The 14,048-nt window shown below is 37.1% G+C and overlaps 3 protein-coding genes across 3 annotated transcripts; all 3 read right to left on the bottom strand.

The window, feature by feature from the left end:
• Positions 1-302: 302 nt before the first annotated feature.
• On the bottom strand, positions 303-848 carry LOC145640047 (70 kDa peptidyl-prolyl isomerase-like). The gene has a single exon (XM_081691358.1). The coding sequence runs from the start codon at positions 846-848 to the stop codon at positions 303-305; it is 546 nt and encodes a 181-aa protein (XP_081547484.1).
• Positions 849-1,790: 942 nt separating this feature from the next.
• Positions 1,791-5,740, bottom strand: LOC145638941 (fructokinase-like 1, chloroplastic). Its single transcript, XM_081690018.1, has 2 exons — positions 4,864-5,740; positions 1,791-2,785 (listed from the first exon to the last, which is right to left on the bottom strand). The coding sequence occupies exons 1-2, from the start codon at positions 5,608-5,610 to the stop codon at positions 2,093-2,095; spliced, it is 1,440 nt and encodes a 479-aa protein (XP_081546144.1). The 5' UTR covers positions 5,611-5,740; the 3' UTR covers positions 1,791-2,092.
• Positions 5,741-9,435: 3,695 nt separating this feature from the next.
• On the bottom strand, positions 9,436-13,838 carry LOC145640949 (uncharacterized). The gene is made up of 3 exons (XM_081692177.1): positions 13,702-13,838; positions 9,887-10,309; positions 9,436-9,797 (listed from the first exon to the last, which is right to left on the bottom strand). Exons 1-3 carry the CDS (start codon positions 13,747-13,749, stop codon positions 9,618-9,620), a joined length of 651 nt encoding a protein of 216 aa, XP_081548303.1. The 5' UTR covers positions 13,750-13,838; the 3' UTR covers positions 9,436-9,617.
• Positions 13,839-14,048: the final 210 nt, after the last annotated feature.

The raw sequence follows: 14,048 nt of genomic DNA, 5'->3' as shown, positions 1-14,048 counted from the left end.
GTTCCAACTTCATGATCCGATGCAAGACTAGATCTTTGATTGTTCTTGGAGTAACTTGAAGCTTCCTCCCCGGAGACCAATGGGAAGAAGGCATTGTTGGTAATATTTGAACTCTCCACTTCCATTTCAATGACAAGGTCAGTGATAGTCATGTTGGTCAGCCCGCTCTGTTCATCATTTCCCATTGCCATACTATCGGTCCCCGAAACAGAAACCTCACTGACCTTACATTTCTTAATGTGGGTAGGATAGGTCGGGTGGGTAGACATGTTACTCCTCTTACCATGAGCCTTCTTAATTTCCTAGACCTCCCTCCCACTCTTTAATTTGCTAATCTCTCGGAGTAACCCCTTAATATTCTCCAATTCCGGGAGAATATCATGATTGTTAGGTTCAACCTTAGCTGCCTTACCAAGGTCCACATATGTTTCTTCAATCTGGAAGAGCTTAGCCTCTGCTAAGGCCCTTCTGTAGAAAGCTTTTGCATTACAACCATCATGCTTAATGACTAAGGAGCAGAGTTCCTTAGTTTGTTCATAATCATGCACCTTAAGAGCACAAGCTGCAAGGTTTAATTCCAAAGTAATTGCAAGATTCCAAAATAAACTATTGTCCTTCCCATTTCTAGGAGAAACAAAGCAAAGGAATTTTAGACCTCTATCATACCTTTCTCCCGCTTCAATAACCTCACCATTTTTGAAGTAGGCATTACCTTCCTCTTTCAGGATCTTGACATGGTGAAGGGTATTATGGGAACAATTATTGGAAGCAAATTCAACAATACTATCATCATAGTCATCATTTAGGTGAATGACCACAAGATCATTTATTAAGGAATGACACTCCATTGAAAAACTGAAGACAAGCAACAAGAGCCTTACATAGACTACCTAGACAAGGTATAGAAGCAGCTAGGAACGGTGGTGGTAAGATGTCACGAGACCCGGTTGACTCAGCCACAACAAAGGAAAGGACACTGCCACGATAGTGGGGATCACCGTCAAAAGAACGGCGACCAGGTTGTTGTCGGAGAACCACCGTCCAAGCAAACCACTTCGACCTCAAAAGCGGGACATCGCTGAGACCCAACTGCGAATAGCACTTCACTGGCGATCGGAGAACGGCATTAGAGTGGAGCAAGAGAGGGGGTGGTACGCCGACGATCGAGGAGAAGTGCCACCCACTCCAATCGCCGACGTACCAATGAGTTAGCCTGGAAAACTTAGGCGGAGAAAACTAAGTTTATGGCCTTATGGGTCACTAGAAATGTGCCTATCATCAAAGAGGCTCAAAGGCATGCAATCAAGCTGGTTCTCAATTGGGATAATTTAGCTTTGAAGTAGCTATTGGAATATACAATGCCACAAGTTTTTTGTGAGGGTGGTTTTTGTGTTTTCAGTCTTATCACCACCTCGCCTTTCTATTATGAAACTAGTGGGTGCCTAAGTGCTCGCCTTTGTATACTAACCCCTAGATTATGCCACTATGACATCGACAACAAACTTCAAGACCTTGGTTTATGACTTGAAAAGCCAAGTAAATCGTGATATCTCTACTTAAAAGGCCAAACCTGGAAAATATTTTCTGCAATGTACGACTATCAAAGTGCCGCTGTCACAAGTGGAAAATGCATACCAAATTTGCAAATCTATGCCGCATGGCCCGCATTCCTTTTCCTAGTTTCTCAAATAATTTGTATCACACACAATCTATTCATTATTCATAACTTCCCCTAAGGAATAGATGAGTACTTCTTTAACCAAAAATTGGCATTCCTCAGCTTCTTGCAATAAATCACAACAATAAATTGAACTAGATATAACAAGAAGAATAGTGAGATTGGGAAGAACTGACAACAATCATAGTTTTCCCAATCGTGGGAATTGACTCTAGCACTAATCTATACCTACGTTTCTGTGTCTAAACATGCTTTTACATTATAAGCTATAATCAATTCTCCCAATTCACGGGTCTTGTGCGTGAAGGATCCTCTGTTTTGTTTCTCCTTTGGAAGACACATTTGCCTTCAGAGTCAACCGGTGAGGGTTGCAGCCAACTTCATGAAACCAGCTTTTGAAAGACAGTTTTATCTCTACCACATCGAAGGAACATAGACTTGCTCTTTGAGATTTTGAGTGGCACTTTCAGTTGGAAAGCCCCTCACTGCCCCAATTGTCCATTGTGATATAATGCCAGCAGCAATCGCAAAGCGAAGCTGCCTCTCCAAAAAATCCTGATCTTCATACATCTCAGGGCTACTAGTCAGTTTCCTCATTATCCCAGCCACAATTGCATCACCAGAACCAGTTCTATCGCATGTAAATGGGGTTATTAACACATCTTCTGTCCCGACCACAACACCATCAAAAGACGGGGCATAGTAATGAATTCGAAGTGTACCATCCGTGACAAAAAGAAGCTTAAGTCCATCATGCCACAATGGAGATATTTCTTCACGTGTGTAGTGGTAATAATCCCTCCTGTCTTTACTCTGTTCGTAATTTTCAGCATAGTACTGAGGTCGGTAATTTTTCCTCCTCTCATAATGGTCTTCATCTAAAAGAAACTCCAGCTCTTGCCTACTAACCTCAATGATATTGGCTTCCTCCCAAGCTTGCTTGATGACTTCTCTTGTCTCATCACGTGACTTCCACAAGGGCAATGGAAGATTCAGATCAAAAAACACAAGGCCTCCAAACTTTTTGGATATGTTAATAGCACTGAAGAGGGTGGAGTTCATAGAAGGTGATGTTAAGACTTCTGAATTGAAGTGGAAGATTCTTGCCTGTTCATAGATCATATAGCAAGAATCAGCATAATCCTAATTGATACAGTGACATCAACTATTAACATCTAATACTCCTCCATTGAGTCATACCTTCATTCATGTTAAGTTCACAAAAGAGACAAGACTAACAAAATATTTATAAGCAGAAAATATAGTATTTCCTTCACATCATTGACTGTTACACAGAACATGAACCATGGCAATTGATTACATAAGTTTTGTGATTAATTCTTCCAGCAATCCTTTGTTTAAATTATAACCTCTTCACTTTCCTGTCAAAAGTTTACATGATCTATCATACCTTTAATCAAACGTATATAAACAATTGTGTGAATAGTGTATTAAGAATATTACAGCTGCTGGCAATTCTGTTATTCTTCTTTTTGTCCGTTTGCTTTCTGTTATTTTGGTACAGTGAATGTAACAGATTCTCTGCCAGCTAGATAGACTCTTGCTGAGTGCATGTATTAAGGCTGAGATGATGTAACAGTTTGATCAAGCAATCATAAAAATATCTCCTCTCTTCTTCTTCTAAAATTCTCTCTAAAATTCTCTCTGATATTCCTCTGCTTTGAGTATTATTTATGAGCTGATTTAGTTATCATAGTATAAAAATCAAACGGTGTCAACTAAAAAAAACAGAGGAAGTAAATAATATGCAGTATTATCCGAACAGATTCTCACATCAGTAACTACTCCAACCAAGAATGGTATATAAACAATAAGGAAATTTTGTCAGAAAAAACCATTTATAACACCTATTTTGTTGGAAAAAACCTTATAAAAATTTTTTGGCAAGGAGAAACCAGATTATAAAATATTTTTGTTGAAGACAACCTGAGATCTCTAATCACTCAATTAAGCACTAATTTTCCCTTAATTCTTCTAATTACTCATAACTCTAACTTAATTTCTTTAATAATTAAGTTGATTTATAAATTAAAAAAAAAAAAAAAAAAACACCCTCATCACCACCATACACCCTCTCTTTCTCCCCCTCCCATGGCAGCAGCTGAGCAGCCCCCTCCCCCATCCCCATCCCCATCCCCAGTCGCCGCGGCGATCCCCTCACCCTCGCTAACCAACCTCCACCACTGAACCGACCTCCACCACTGAACCGATCTCCTCCCTTTTCCCTTTACCCTCGTCGAACACCCTCCTCCGGAAAACCACCCACCAAAATACCACCTTCTGCCATAACCACAACCTAGAAACCACCCTGAAACCCGACGAAAACGCTTCATACACAACCAAATCCCCTCCTCGATCTTCAACAATCCCTTTTTAAATGCCGCAATCTCTCTCCTCCCATCTAATTTCAACATCAAAATTCACAAATACAAAGAAGATCTAGTGTTGGTGGTTTCTTTGGATGGAATTTTTGGGTTAGGGTTTAAGAGGGTGGTCACGACGAGGAAGAAGGGGGAAAGGAAGGGGGTCGGTTCGGCAGTGGAGGCTGATTGGCGAGGGGTTAGGGGTTCCAGGCGGTGGTTGGGGATGGGGGAGGGGGCTGCTGCTGGGAGGGGGACAAGGAGAGGGTGGCTGGTGGTGGTGAGGGTGTTTTTTTTTTTTTTTTTTTTTTTTTTTTTTTTTTTTCTTTTTTTTTTTTAATTTATAGATTAACTTAATTATTAAAGATATTAAGTTAGAGTTATGAGTAATTAGAAGAATTATGGAAAAAATAGTGGTTAATTGCGTGATTAGAGATCCTTGGTTGTCTTCAACAAAAATATTTTACAATTTGGTTTCTCTTTGCCAAAAAAATTTTATAAGGTTTTTTCCAACAAAATAGTTGTTATAAATGGTTTTTTGTGACAAAATTTCCAAACAATAATGCTCATTTGATAAAGGTTACATTTGTGTTCAGGATTCAGGAATTGACAATGCCCTCACAATAACTAACTAATGCTATTGATCCATAATCAACAGTTTGAAAAAGCTCATTTCAGTTTGTACTACTTCATTTCCATCTATTCGAACAATACATAAACTATCAACATGATTATAATTTATACGCTAAGCAAACATTGCATAAAAGTACGAAGCAATCTTAGCTCTAATTATGATAGAATTACCTCTTTCAGAACAGCTAAATTCAATTCCGAGGAGGCCAAAGAATCCTCAGCAGCCTCTTTTACTGTCTCCACCATCATTTTCCCATGATCACTAAACTTAATTTTCATAAAAGAACAAGCAGTTTTCACATTTGAATCAAATTTTACAGCTCTTGTTTGCACATTTTCTTTATTCATCATGTAAACCAACTCTAGTCCGAAATCATCATCCCCAACCTTACCAATAACCGCTGCCCTGCCGCCCAACCGAACGTGCGAAATCGCCACATTGGACACCGGTCCACCGGGAGCCCGCCCGAATTCAGGCGGATTCCACTGCATCATTTTCCACCCTGAGTATATATCAGGATCCATTTGATGCTCTGAAACTCTCACACTTGGTAGAAATTCCTTTTGAACTGCTCCAAAGCAGCATATCAATGGCGGGTCTAAGTAACGGAAATCCATCCCATCATCGAAATTCTCAACGTCGTCCGAAATTAACGTCGACCCATTTCCAATTTCGGTATTTTGAGAAGACCCATTTGATTTTTTGTGTGTTTTCTGAGGAGAGAGAGTGGTAGATTTTTTGCTGCCCTTTGGTCGACCGCGGCGTTTTGGGGGTTCTTGGACGCCATTGTTGGAGTTGGTAGAAGCTCTAATTTGGGTTGAGGTTAAAATTGGTGGAAAAATTGGAGGAAAACGTGAGATTGGTTTGGGAGAGAAGAAGAAGAAAGAGGGAATTGGTGAAAGTATAAGAATTGCCATGGATGGGTTTAGATAGGGTTTATGGCTTTATGCCATTCTTGAAGTGGTTCAGTTTTGGCCTGTTGGGGATTAGCCGATTAGGCAAGCTAAGACAGTTGCTAAGTATGAGATTTTGTGAGCAGATACTCTCCCGCTAACACCCCCTACTTGATAATTAATAAAAAAAACATCAAAGAAAAACTGCAATTTAAAAATTTACCAAATGTCATCGAATTTTCAGAATTCACCAAATACCACCAAGTTTTTAAAAAATTCACCGAGTGTCATTAGTGACTAACGGCAATTAACTCTGTTAGTCATTTAGACTAATTATGCCACGTGGCATATTCTTATTGGTTCATTTTATTATTAGTATTATATTGATAAAAAAAAAAATCTTAACACCAGCCACACCCGCCAGCCCAACCCCTTGCCCCTACCCCCACCGGTGACCAGGCCCACATTCTCTTCGGTGTCGGCGGCCACCCTTCCCCCTAATCCTATGCCATCGCCACCCTCTCCTTCCCAGAACCACCTTTCCCCCACCCTAAAACTCCCCCCTCCACTTTAAAACACCTCTCTCCCCTCCCACCGTCGCCCAACCCCATCACCTATGCCGCCATGCCGGCGAAGCTAATTCGCCCATCCCCCTACCATCTCCACTCACTTTCCCCCTTCAAACCACAATCCTCGACACACTAAAACCCCAAAATCAAAATATCCAAAATCGAAACCCTAAATCGATTTTAAGGTTTTCAATTTTAAGGTTTTCAATTTTGGGGTTTTAGCGAGGTGGTTCAGGGGGTGGAGATGGGAGGGGGAGGGGGCGATTTGGGTTCGCCGGAGCGGGGAGGGTTTATTGCTCGCCAGCAGTGGGGAGGGGAAGGGGCTTTGGTCATTCGGCGGTGGGGAGGGGAACTGAGGGATTTTCGATGGAGTAAGAGAAGGTTGCGAATCGCGGGAAGGGTGGCTGGGTTGCGTCGTCGGCGCGGGCTGGCTAAGCTGGGTCGCCGGCGTGGTTGTTCAGGGCTAGGTCGCCGCGGTGGGGACTAGCTGGAGGCGGGGATAAGGTGGTGGCAGTGACTGACGGTGGTTGGTGCTGGGTCATGGTGGGTGGTTTTTTTTTTTTTTTTAAGTTTTTTATTAAGCAATTAATTTACTAATTTAATAAGCAACCAATCATAAGCCACCACGTGGCATAATTAGCCTAAATGACTAACGGAGTTAACTGCCGTTAGTCATTAATGGCACTCGGTGAATTTTTTAAAAACTCGGTGGCATTTGGTGAATGCTAAAAAGTCCGATGGCATTTGGTGAATTTTTAAATTGCTTAGTGCCATTTGGTGAATTTTTAAATTACTTAGTGGCATTTGGTGAAATAGCCGAAAATAAAACTAGGGGCACAAAATATGGCAAGTCGGCCAAGGGCAAGGCCACTCTAATATCATGTTAAAAATTTAAATACGTCTAAAAGGTAAGGGAACTTGAATTAATTCAAACTAGCCTTTCTGGCCCGTGCAATGCACGACTTGTCCATAGAAAATTACATTGAGAGATGAGTGAGAAAATACCAATAAATAATTATGAATGTAATATGTAACTGAAAACATAATTAAAGAAATAAAAAATTTGGAACTTTAATTTGAAATGAGACTTAATTGAAAGAAGATGGAGGGACTAAAATTAAAGAGAAAAAATAAAAAGGTTGAATTAAAGAAGGGAGATGAAGATGAAGTGTTTGAAGAAAGAGTTTAGAAAAATTGTATAATTAAAATAAAAAGGTTGAAATGACATGTGGCACGTTGGGTTGAAGAAGAAGTTAGGGAAGTGTAATAAAATGATAACATATGTCTCTTTTGGTTTGCTTTTTTAAATACTAAGTATAGATTTGTTGTTATGATAAACTCCTTATTAGCTAGTCAATCTAGTGTTTGGTTTGTTTCTCTATAGATATGTTCAATTTCACTACCCAATCTTGTTTCTCAATTTAGCTTCGACAACGCGAAATATTATGAATGCACTCCGCACTATACCCTTCCAATTTGAGAATTTGGACTACAACCTGATCATCTAAGTGGATTTGCAGATTCTTAATGCCCATTTTTCTCGCAAGCTCATACTCTATTGCAAGAACCTCAACTTTAAAGGCAAACAATTTCCTTACTTGAGTGAATATGCATTAGAATGTCTTCCTCACGACAAACAAGAATTATTAGAAATTACTACAAATCCATATAATCAATTAAAATACCTTACTGTGATTTACTTTGTTGTGTAGTTTGACTCTCAATGAATGTGATGTACTCTAATATGAATTTGGGCAAGGTAAGAACGCATGTCTTCATTAATATGTTCGATCTGTCAAGGGACTGCTCTAATGCTGAATTTTTTGTTACTCTTTTATGAAGAAATGTAGCTTTTGCAACAAATGAATTGTGTTGAGATTCAATGTACATTTTTTGTGGTGCTTTATTAGGTGTAGTAATGTTTCAATTAAATACAAAATGATTTTTTTTTTTTTTTTTTTTTTTTTTTTTTTTTTTTTTTTTTTTTTTTTTTTTTTGCTAATGGGACATTATACTATTTTAGAATTCTTTGGTTCTATGTAGTTAAGAAAAGAGTAACTTATTCATTTTGATGGTTGCAAAGGGGGTAAATATTTAACGAAATGATCTTCCTTTTGTAAAGGGAACTTTGAAAATCAAATATGTTGTGGCATATTTGCCATAGAAAAATTTAGGTTTTTCCGGATTCAATGGTAGGATAAGTTATTGTTTTTGAATTAAGATTATGAGCTAACCAAATGGCTGACTTATTGAGAAGTCTTCATTGAGTGACTAGTGTCTAGTGAGCCCCCATATGGGAGTGTCTAACACTCTAGCATATCATTTTCTTTCCCATATATTATGGGCGATGTGTGTGTCAACATATGAATATCGATAATAAAACACTTCTAAAATTTTTGATGTGTGTAATCAAACGAAAACCAGAAAATATTATTGAAAGACGTTAAGCTATAATATACCATCGGCATGCGCCCTATCTGTTCTTTTTGTATCAACCTTGTGGATACCTCACATGTAAAGGACTTGCTAATCTATTAAATCTAATTTACCATGCACTTGAGAGTGATGATGTGATATATGTGTCGCATTCATATCTCAACATGTGAACAAAATTTATGGAGTCGGAAAATATGGTACGGGCAGCAACAATCACGTGTTCGGTGTTCCCCATTTCAGACCTTTAAGACAGGCATTCATCTCTACATGTAACGCAGAATGTGTTAACGCATACCCAAATAATATTAGTTGAATAACATAAAAAATCCAAACATAAGTAAATGTTTTGTTTAAAAACAAAGAAATCAAATTTGACATAAGAACAATGTCTTTGATAAATCACAATTTTTAGTTTGACAATCACTTTTTCAATCAAGTTGTTCACAAAATTATCAAGTCCATAAATTTAAAACACTAATCTTATTGATAATAGAAAGATTTATACAAGTATAAATAAAAGAAAGATGAAAGTTGAATAATAGCTGCCTGACTCTAGTTCAACTCATTTTACTTAAGTAGATTAAATATTTAGAGCAAATTTGTTCATTAACTTAAAAAATGAGCTTTTTCATAACTTAACTTATTGGAGTATTTGTAAATATTTCACAAAAAGAATTAAGTCAATTGCATCCCTATTTGAAGCACCACACCCTTACCTATAAAGTTTTTCTTATTCTGGGAAATCCTGGAAAACTTATTGATTCTATCAATTAATACTAATATACCCAATGGAAAACTATGTACAAGAGAGAGATTGATTAGGAGCCATGGAGGGATAGATTGATAGACATGAAAAAGAAATATGAGCATATTAAACCAATACACTGGAAGAAAGGAAAGCTTAGACACTTACAATGGCAAAACAAAATGAAGAAAAGCCTTTAGGAACTAATAGAAATACACAATATCAAGCTTATGTTCATATAGCTCTCTCCATTACAAGGTATTTTCGGTCTCCAGGTATTATCATTGAGCTTTTACATTTTCTTCCCGAAATGTTTTCCATAGCCACAAAATCTGCATCAAGCCACCATTTGCTACATGTAAAAAGAAGATCCAGGGCCTACTAGCAAAATTTGTAGAGATTAACTTTAGGACTACAAATGCACAAGCGATCCCCAGAAATTTTAAGTTTATTCCTTTCATCTGCACAAAAGAACATCAAAATTTTTTTGATATTGCCATTCACAAATCAAAAAAATGAGTGATTTAAAACAAATGCATATGTGCAGTACCTCTTGCTGTTGAAACATTTCTTCAAGTGTTTCTTTCATGAAATCAGACAGCAAGCAACCAGCAAAAAGACCCAAAGGCATCACTAGTTCCTGATTCCTAGATATAGTAACTACAACATCTGACACAAAGCTCAAGAAAAACCAAGCAATGAAAGACCATTTAAATGCTTCCAGGCCAAGAAACAGCAACCGATGCAGTACTTGGTGTTCAGCTTTCTTCCATGGAAATTCCTTTACTGAATCAGGCAGAGATTTCCATAATTGCTCCTTGACAACTTTCATTTGCATCTTTGACTTGTCCGGTAACTCAAATTGTGCAACAACTTTTCTTGTTGAATAATTGTAAGAGATATTCTTCCAATGGGAATTACGAGTCAATTTAAATGTTTGAGGTTGAAATGGAGACGCATTAAATAGTTTTACCTGTCAAGAGTATGCAACATGCAATGAAAATTCACTCAATAGAGAAAACCCATATAAAGCAGAGAAAAAAAAATAGAAAGGTAGCCGAAAAGTAAATCTTTCAAGAACTTGTCTTAGACTTAGAAATGTGAGAATGGAAATTGTATTCATATAATACAGAGTAAATAGGAGTCGATTTAATATATATTATAATTACCTGATTCATTTTACGTTTTTTCTACTAAAAAGATGAACTTGTAGGAACCAATGTTTACAAGAAAAATACGAAGTATAATAAAAGAAATTAAAGCCACTAATAGACGTTGTGGAAAAATAGGGGGAAATGAAGGTGCCACAATTCAAGCCACAGGTAGTAACCAGGGCTAAAGAACAATAGTGTCACATTACTCACATATAGACCATACTATCTCATCAGAGATAAGTTGTTTTGAAAGTTCAAGGCATTGAGATTTTGATGTTAGCAGAAGAGAAGAATTCGTTATTTCAAGCTACTTGTGTAAGATTCCCAATTATCATATCTTCCTCCCCTCCTCTCAATGAGTCATATCAAAACCTCAAACAACCATATCTTTCATTGCTATGACCTATGATCCAATGAATAATATCGCAGGATCTTTGATAAGCCTTTTAGCTTTGGTTACATAATATATTGAATTGTGAAACATTTTCAAAGTGAAATTAGAAGAGAGACTTAAAGCCCCCTTCTGAAACTCAATTGTAAGGGCTTGTTCATTATCGTTTTTTTGTCTATTGAAGGCAAAAATATGGAAACTAGAAGAAGTAGTTTCCAATTTTCACTTGCCAAACTTCAAAATCAACATGATTAATACAAGTATGAATAATTATAAGTAGTGGTGGATCCAAGAGGAGGGTGACAATAGGCGAGTACAGCTATTGTAAAAAAGCGGATCCAAAATTTCTAACTAGCGGTAGCATTAGACAATTAAAATACTTGAATATATATAAATGAATTAATCTTTTACAAAAAATTTAATGCATTGTATTATCTTTGATATGCCATTGAATAAACATAGTGTTAAGGTACATTTACTAAATCCCTTCCTAAATGAAGGTGTTTTGTGGATACAAGGTTAGAGTAATGGGTGGTTTTAATGTGGAGTTTTAGTAAAGGGTTATTTTGAACACTTAATCAGCTAGCCAATTGATATCATTAAATGATCACTTTAAGGCAGCAAGCTACCTGTGGTTTGGTAGGAAAAAGTTTCTACACTACATATCTCCATGAAACGAGCACATTAGGATTCCTATAATCATCTACATTACCAATTCATCTTTGTTATGCAGGCATAGCTACTTGAGATTCCTGCATTTTTAGTGCTAATCATAGGTATGATAAATGTTGGTGACATTATGACCATCATTTGCTTTTGATCCAGATCCTAGCTTGCAAATTGACCTTGCATGGTCAAAGCTAAGTCACTACACAAAGAAATATTTGAGTTGGCCACAACATGATCTTGTTGCCTGGTTTCCACCAGGGTCCTAGGCTCCTAGCTTAAAGAGGGCCAGGATCAGGCGGGCATCTGCTAATCTTACGTGTACCTGTCAGATGCTCATAAGCTCAAGTCAGCGCTGCCTATTCATCACCCAGTACATATATGAGTTTCAAGTTGCTGTTACACTGAAGAGCAAAAAATTGCAAGTAATTTACATCTTTGATCAGCATAGTGAATTTATTGTGAATTAAGGTGAGTGAAGCCATAATTCTGATTTAGGACCCTTAAGTGGTATCAAACGAGTGAAGCTTGTGAAGATCAAAGATCAAACAAATCAAGAAGCACATTACTAATAAACAAGTCTTCAGTATCTTAATGATTCAATTTGGATGTTTGGATGTTAACAACCACAACACAACTTCAGTCTACTCCAATATCTTCAACTTCAAGACCATCGATTCTAAATCCCCTGGTTGTTGACTCCCAAAATGATAGGTAAATTCATTGATCATTTATTTCCTTTTGTATAAGCTAATCACCCTTTAACTAGATTGTTCGGAGACTATTGTTGTTGGGTTAAATTCGAAAATGATTTGTAGAATTAAATTGACTACCACCAAAAGACATTTGCAAGTTAATAAATAGTTCTTTAAAATACTTTAGGAGGCATTTGATATAGTAATTTTTGATGTAGGAAACGGATTCAATTAAGTGTTTTCATTTCTAGTTGTTTGGTATGGATTAAAAGTAACAAATACTCTTTCCGGGGGGTAACAAAATCCCCCAATTTGTTACCCTCGACAAACTAGTGGAAACAAAATACGTTTCCTTACTCAATCACAATCTACTCAATTTGTTTTCATTCCACTAAGATACCAAACGAATAGTAACGGTAACGTTTATCATTACCCTTTCCCCTACTTATTGGAATCCTTTCTGTTTCATTTACGATGTTAATACCAAACACCCCCTTAAATAATCAGGTCCAGCAACACATAAATCTAGACTAAAGTAGCCTTTAGTTACATAACTAACAGTCCACTCTCCATACGTAGCTATGGTCTCTTCACCTAAAGTAAGGTTACCTGGTCTAAAAATTAGTAAGATTTACACTGTGTTTGGATAAATAAAGGGGACGGAAAAGAAGGGGAGGGAGGAGAAGAGGAGGGGAGGGAAAGGGAGGGAAAGGAAGAATGGTGAGTTTTCCTTCCAAATCTCTCCCTTGTTGGAGGGATAAATTTCTTGCAATTTAATCCCTCCATTTCTCTCCCCTCCAATTACCTTCCTTCCTCATTTGTTATCCAAATGAAAGATATTTCATCTCTTTATTTCCCTTCCCTTCCCTTCCCTTCATTTCCTTTCATCCAAACACATTGTTAGTACAAGCTATTTTCCTACATATCCTCAGTTGTTCCCAAGTACACCAAGAGCCGTGTGTACCCATGAGTGTTTAGGTTCATTTTCTCAATTTTTCTAATTTAAACAAAATGGATAAAATGAACAAAAAAAACACCTCTTGGTACTCCTGCACTAGAACAAGATAGAAGTGCTTCTAATCTCCTAATACAACTAAACTTTGACCGCATTAAACGCTCATTTCTAAGAAAAAAAAAACAACATTATCCCATAAAACTCTTAACATTACAAGTAAAAGCTAAATAAGGATGTCAATCTCAAGAGACTTTACCAACCCTTAAATAACCAAAATCTGAAACACGGTAAACTCCCAATTGCACAATATTTTCCAACAATTTCTGAATTATAATCAAGCGAACAATTCAACTATATTATGATAATTTCTTAATTTCAACCAATACCCACCATAATTCTAAGACGTGACAGTAGAAGCAGCAATTAGAATTGAAAAGCAAATTAGCCAAACACATAGAGTAAAAATTAAACAAAGTTGAGTTGGAGGTGTTTTTAGAAGCTGACCTGAAAAGTTAGAGGAGAAACTGTGCAACGCAGCAGCGGCACCGTCATTTTCTCGTCGTTGCCGTGTGCTCCTCTCTCACTGCGCTTGTCTGTTCATCACACTTTTTTTTTTCTTTCTTTAAAAATGGTGATAAATGATACTCCCTCCGTTTTTAATTACTTCTTCATTTTCTCTTGGACACGCATGCCGATGCTAATTTTTTATCACTAATATCTTTAATTATCAATAGGTATAACTTCTAATAATTGAAAATTAAAATCGCAAACATTAGTCAAAGTAGGATAAATAAATAGTGCAAAAAATAGAAATGGAGAAGTATTTAAAAATGGAGGGAGTATTTTTTTTT

The sequence above is a fragment of the Chenopodium album genome, chromosome 7 (genome assembly GCF_948465745.1).
Source record: "Chenopodium album chromosome 7, dcCheAlbu1.1, whole genome shotgun sequence".
Classification (NCBI taxonomy): Eukaryota; Viridiplantae; Streptophyta; class Magnoliopsida; order Caryophyllales; family Amaranthaceae; genus Chenopodium; species Chenopodium album.
This window is presented reverse-complemented; position numbering and strand designations above follow the sequence as displayed.